The sequence below is a fragment of the Erythranthe guttata genome, chromosome 14 (assembly GCF_056151865.1).
Source record: "Erythranthe guttata isolate IM_541 chromosome 14, IM_541, whole genome shotgun sequence".
Lineage (NCBI taxonomy): Eukaryota > Viridiplantae > Streptophyta > Magnoliopsida > Lamiales > Phrymaceae > Erythranthe > Erythranthe guttata.
In genome coordinates this window covers 17,825,585-17,832,924 of record NC_142546.1, presented here as the reverse complement: position 1 = coordinate 17,832,924, position 7,340 = coordinate 17,825,585, and the positions used below count along the sequence as shown (strand labels likewise).

General features: G+C 28.7%; 1 protein-coding gene across 1 annotated transcript; it reads left to right on the top strand.

The window, feature by feature from the left end:
- Positions 1 to 5,046: 5,046 nt before the first annotated feature.
- On the top strand, positions 5,047 to 5,822 carry LOC148765335 (uncharacterized). Its single transcript, XM_088812762.1, has 2 exons — positions 5,047 to 5,496; positions 5,694 to 5,822. Exons 1-2 carry the CDS (start codon positions 5,098 to 5,100, stop codon positions 5,820 to 5,822), a joined length of 528 nt encoding a protein of 175 aa, XP_088668888.1. The 5' UTR covers positions 5,047 to 5,097.
- The last annotated feature ends 1,518 nt before the right edge of the window (positions 5,823 to 7,340 follow it).

Here is a 7,340-nt window from a genome sequence, read left to right as displayed (position 1 = left end):
TTTTTGGAGTTGTGATATGAAAAATAATTAAGTAAGTAAATAAATAATAAAGATAATTAAAAGGCAGATAAAATATAAAGACGATGGCCGAAAGAAAAACCAAACGTATATTACTTATTGTATTAATCTTATATCTTATATCTTATATATAAAAGAAAGAAACGACGGGCAACCTTAAAAATCCTAATGATATTTATGTAATTTTTTTTTTTTTATAGTTTTCCTCTACTAATTTCTAATTATAATTTTTAACAATTATCAAAATTAAAACTAACCCGTGAAAAATCATACCTTATTGTTACTTATGTAATTATTTATTTTTAATATTTTCTTATGTACTAATTTTTTAACTATAATTTTCAACAATTATTGATCTCCTATTTTTCATCAATATATCTCAAATCTTAATAGATAAAGCTAGAAATTCGATGTGTTAAATATTAGTCTATTTATTTGGATAATACTATAAATTTTATATAAAATATGAATAATACTATTTATTAACTTTTACTACATTAGTGTACTATATTTTTTTATTATGTATTATATTGATTATTTTCTTTTTTTTACTATTTAAATATATCCCGTATATCGTGTATCGCACGTGGGAAAATGCTAGTAAAATAATTAAAAGAAGAGAGGAATGAAATATACGTGGCGTTGTCTAATGACCTGACACCAACCATGCCCCGCCACGTCGGATAGTGCAAACCTAATTTGGAATTTCTGACCGTACATGTATCTACTTATAATTTTTTTTTCCCTTTGATTAAATAAGGTTCCGTGAATAAATCTATTTTTAATTACCAAAATCCAATCTGGTTTGTTCCCGTCTTACATCAACCCTTTACAATGTGACTTTTCACCAATTTTATTTTTTTAATTATAGGGAATAGACTTTTTGCAATTTCAGATGTTTTTAATTTTTCATCTATCTAACAGAAGGTATAATAGAATGTACAGTGGCGGATGAGCCATGGTATAGGGTGTGCAGTTGCACACCCTTGATTTTCAGTAAATATTACTATTATACATAAAATAACAAAAATTGCAGTTGGTTGAAGTGGTAAATATATGTCTTTTTTTATTAATAAGTCATTGGTTCGAAACCCATCCTCACAATAATGAATTTTTTTTGAAATCTTAACATTTTTCAATTTTTTGGTCTTTAAATATTTCCACAATTCACCTAAAATTTGTAAATTATAAATTTTTGGTCCACTATTTTTATAAACTGACATTTTAATTTTTTATTCTACAATTTCGAACCCCCTTGGCAAAAATCCTGGATCCGCCACTGAGAATGTACACATTTTTTGTTAAAAAACTCGATCAACAGTTAAGATTTTAGTTATTACAGATAGATGTGGGGTGTTTTTCTTTATTTAGCCTAAGTTCATAAGTTTTTTTTCGTAATTTAACCAAAAGAATAACGGGGGTACCGACAACATAACAAGAAATTTATTTAGATTAACTAGGGCTAGAAAATAATTATCTACCGACAACCACCATGGTATATCTATCGAAAATTACCAACAATATATGTATACCGAAACATCGATTACCATTTTATTTGGTATCGTATTAGTACCGTAGCACTATTATACAGTACGGTAGCCGTATTGCATTTTGAAAACGATGTAATTATATGCAATTCTAGATTTTTTTTGTATTCGTCTCGATACCCTACCGAAAATAATGGTATTCCGAAATTGTTGGTGCAGTAACGGTATGAAACCATAAAATACGGTAGGTACACGGTAATATATATTTTTGAGCTAAATATCCGGTAATCGGACCGAAACCACCCCTAGATAAAAATACTTTTTTTTTTTAAATAAATAAATAAATAGAAATAATAAAAAAATACCTCCTATTTTTTTTGGGCCGCGCCGGCTTCATGCACCCAATAATCCTGCCTCGGGGCGCCATTTAATTGACAGCTGAAACGAGTCAGAAAATTGCTGCCAATTTTTCACTGAAATCCAAATCTTCATTTTAATTAACTGCAGATAATCGAGAAGATGACGACTACGACGACGACGACGACGAAGATTTATCTATTTTGGATATACTTGTCGTCTTTTCCGACAGCAACCATGTCTTGCCACGAGTGGAAACTTACTTACTTTGTATGTTGGCAGCTTGATATTTCTCACTGTACCTATGTTCTTTGCAGTACTAGATCTCTTTTTCTGTGTGTTTCTTCTCAATGAAGAATCCACCCCCCACCCCCACCCCCACCCCCACCACATCTCTTAAGTATAATTTCGAACTGAGAAATTCAGTTTTGGATTAACCTAAAAGTCATTACTTATAAGATGTTACTTAATTGGCACACTTTGGCAATTTGTTTTTAGAAATATGTTAAATTTGTTAAAAATAAGTCGTTAGGGATTTTATAAGTTGTTTCTAAAAAGTTGTTATCGGATATATTAATATTAAATGATACATTTCACTAACAACTTAAATTTTTGGTTGAGATGATCATTCAACATTGTATCAGAGCCGGACCAAATGAAAAAGTCTTGAGTTAGAATCCCACAGCCAACCATTTCAAATATTTCAAGTCCAAGGCTTCAAATGTAATTCGTCTGCATTTAAGTTTAAATCATACATTTTGAGATAACAGTAATCGATACCCACTACCCACTTTTTTTTTTTTTTTTTTTTTAATTTAAAATCTTATTTGCTCATGTATTAAATATTTAAAATATAAAATTACACTCAAGTAGCTGATAATTAGCATGGTAGTTAATCTCGCGATATACCGCGATATATATCGTGATACGGTACGGTTCCAATCAAAACGATACAACTCTGGTTCTGTATCGCTTATTGATAAATACCGTTCAATACCGCGAGATATCGTATCGTATCGTCGTATCACGATACGATACGATATTTACGATATTAGTCGACAATAAAAAAAAACGAAAAAAAAAAGAAGAAACGCAATCAGCTGCTTTGAAAAATGGATTTGAACAAATTTCTTCAATATCCCAACTTTAATTCACACTTTTCTTTTCAATCTCTTCACCAATCCTTACAATATCACAACCTTAATTAACTAATTTTCTATAGATTCTGGCAATTTTAATTTTGCGATTCAAGACCGATTCAAGGCCTTTTTTGACTGGATTTTGCGATTGATAATGATGAAGCCAATCGTATAAAATTGTTGGATGAAGACGATTTCAGTGACTTTGATCTTTAAAATTATGAGTGATCGAATATTTTTATAAATTAGGTATTCGAATTTGAACTTAGGGCCCATTTCGCTAAAGTTTATTTTAAACAGCTGATAAACTCTTACATCTGATAAGCTGTTTTAAGAGTTGATAAGTTTTTACGTCTTATTTTTAGAATTAATTTTTTCAAGTATTTAGATAATAATCTTACAAGATATTTTTACTCATTATAAGATCTTAACTAAATAGGCGGGGTAAATGTATTTTTTTTTAAACTCCAACAACTTATATTTTGAATTTTCAAGATCTTTTAAAAAAAAATTACTTAACACATTGGAAGAGCTTATAAGCTTTTAAACATCTTATAAGCCTAGACAAACACCACCTTAGATGATGTTATTTGATGAACAATTATATTTTTTGTCCTATTTCATAATAAGATGTTGAAACTTGAATTTATATCTATTTTGAAATGAGTAGTTTAACTTAAAAATAATAAATTTTATAATATTTTTATAATATAGATATATATTTTTTACTATTTTTATAGTTGGTTAAATATCTTACGATACGATACGATAACGATACGATACGAGATGTGGAGCAAAACGATACGAGATATTTTTACGATCCGATAACCATGATAATTAGCTCCATATCCATACATCTTAAAATGAAAATTTTAAAATAAGACATAAAAGAATATATTTTCTAAAATATCTTATTAGATATATGTATGAAAATTTTAAAATAAGACATAAAAGAATATATTTTCTAAAATATCTTATTAGATATATGTAGGAGTTTATAAAATGTTTTCAATAAACTTAACCACAGTGGGTACATTCCAACACTAAAATTAGATTGAGATACCGAGGGTGGAAATCGGACTGAACATGTCCAAATTAATGGCTTTTTGGGAAATTTTTACAAAAAAATCAAAAGTTAAAAATGCGTTTCAATTTCGGTTCCGAAAAAAAGACCAAATAATATCAAAGACCATATTAATAGTGTCGGAAAAGTGAAAATTTAACCATGTACACTCGAATCTTTTTTCACAATTTGAGTTAAAAAACAGAAAAAAAGTGTAAAATCCAAACAAAAGTTGATTTATTTCAAAAATTGTTATTCATATAATTTATTCCTAAACACTTTAAGCATGGCACGACTTGACTGCTACAGCACAAAACATCTCCACTCAAATCTACTACAACTAAATTAAATCATATGAAAAATGTATTTATTGGAGATATTAATATTAATGATACATTTCCGAACGTACGTAACCTTAAAGTATATATATATATATATATATATATATATATATATATATATATATATATATATATATATATATATATATATATATATATATATAAACTGCAAAAAGTACCCCTGTGTAATCTCTAAATACCGATAACCCCCTATGATAAATAAACAGCAAAAAAACCCCTGTGAAATTATTTAAAAAGACACAAATACCCCCAGGATTTTGCAATTACTAAATTCTTATATTTTTTAAATATTTTAATTATTTTATTTTTGTTATATCTTAATTATAAATGTACAGTGGGGTCTTTAATTTATTTTTATCTTTATTATCACATAATTTTTTGTATATATTTTAAATTATCGCTACATCAAAAGAAAACTTTAATTCCATTATTATGTATTTAAAAAAATCTATACAAAAATTATGTGATAATAAAGATAAAAATAAATTATGATTTATATATATGCATTAGAATCAAAGGGCCTGGATTTGTTGCTCAAATAGGATTGGGTGCAGATATGGCACACTAGACTCCAAGAAAAATGGGCCTTATTTAAACTCACCAAGTCCGTTGGAATATTTGTCCCACAACTACTTTAATTCCAAAAGGGATCAAATTCCTTCGCCGCGGTAATGGGTGATCACGATCCTCCGGACGGGACGTTTTTCATTCCGTCGGAGGATCAAGAAATTATAAGTGATGGAAATCGGGCGACGACCAACAACACAAACACAAACACAAACACGCCTCTTATAATAATCTCCGATGTTGACGACGGAGACGTCCCGTTATTGAGTTTGTGGGGTCCGCCGGCGGCGCCGCCTTTCTCCGCCACTTTATTACAACACGAGACAGCGGCGCCCGCCGCGGACGATAACTACTCAGACATACTAAACGATCTCTCGACCTGTTTCGAGGAGGCTCCTCCTTTGCTAAGACACGCGGACGAGATTCTGTTGCGTGATTTGGCTGATAATAAGGGGCAATCGAGCGGCAACCCGTCGACGCCGAAGCAGGATTCTCATAACCATGTGAGTATAGTAATATATATATATATATATATATATATATATAATGAATATTTAATTATTTATTTGAGTGTAGGTGTGACGTAATTTTGAGTTATAAGTAATAAGTCAATTAAATTGGTAATTTTTTTTATTTAATTTTTTTTTTCGGGTTTTAAGTTCGATTTCTCAGCTGAACTTTTCCATGTCATCTGTTACAGGAAGATGGAGCAGCAAAACAGGTTTCCAGACAATATAAAAGAAAACATTCGGGTGAAGCCTATAACCTGAGCACTAGGGTGAGTTCATTTAATTTCATCTATACAATTATGGGTAAATTACTGAGCTAATGTTAAATTACGAAAAAACCCCTCTTTTTTAAATACAATTACTCTTTTTTAAATACAATTACTCCTTCAACTAAAAATCTTCTTGCATGTCCACCTTTTATGGTCTCAAATTCAACAGAATCTTCTACATTACGTTAAATGTTTTCTAGTTTGTACTCGCTTTGTGCAAAAATACAGTTTTCTGATGCATCATACAACTTGATATTTACAAGGCAATGGACACATTTTATGATCATCTTGTTTCGAATGGGGTAAAACGGGTACAGTAGACTGGAGAATATACCACATAATCTAGAAGAGTCCGGGTATAGTTGAGGAGAGTAATTGTAATTGCCCAAATAAAAATATTTTTTTTTTCGTAATTTAACCTTATCTTAGGGTGGACTGTTATTTACCCTATATTTGTTTCATTTTATGTATTTATTGAAACTTTCTTGATGAGGACAAATAAAAGATATTACGAAATTATATACGAAAACAGATATCATACTCTGAAAAAAAAGGAACATTATATATATATATATATATATATATATATATATATATATATATATATATATATATATATATATATATATATATATATATATATATATATATATATATATATATATATATATAGGGGCGGATTTAAGAGTGGTCAAGTACTCTATGAATCACACCAATTAATAAAAAGAATTTTGGCTTAGTGGTAAAGATCTTCAAGTTGTTAGAAGAGGTCATGATTTCATCTCTATTATGGTGCAAAAATATTTTGTTTATTTTTTTTGTCTCAAAAAAAGTTTCAATTTTTTTTTCTCTTCTCCTAATTTATCCAACAAAAAAAATTTCAATCTTTCTTTTCAATTTCTTTTGAGCCCCTCTTCCATCCATAAATACACTGTATTATATTTATATTACTATTTAGTCCACCCAAAACTCAAAATATACAAAAAAAACTTTTTTTTAGCCCCTCTCCCCAAAAACACATTAGATTACATCTATATTATTATTTAGTCCACTAAAAATTCAAAATATATAAAAAAAAATCCTAAATTTTTTCTTCTCTTAATTTTTCCAAAAAAAAGTTCAATTTTTTTTCCCTTCTCCTAATCTATCCAAGGAAAAAGGGTTTTTTTCTTTTTTTTTTCCAGGGGCGCTGCCCCCAGTCCCCCAAAAATTAAAAATTTAACCCCACTGCAGTAAAGTCCCGGACTCACCATGATCGGCATACCCTGAACTTTCATCCTGGATCCGCTAATATATATATATATATATATATATATATATATATATATATATATATATATATATATATATATATATATATATATATATATATATATATATATATATATATATATATATATTTTCTTTTTAAATTCACTTAATGCATGTGTACTAACTTAAAACAAATGTTATTATAAAATGGATGATGTAATATCACCAAACTGTCTTAATTTAATTTATTTGTTTATATGTTCTGTGAACAGTTACGAAGACAAAAGTTTAACGGTAAGATGAAGGCTCTCCAGGAAC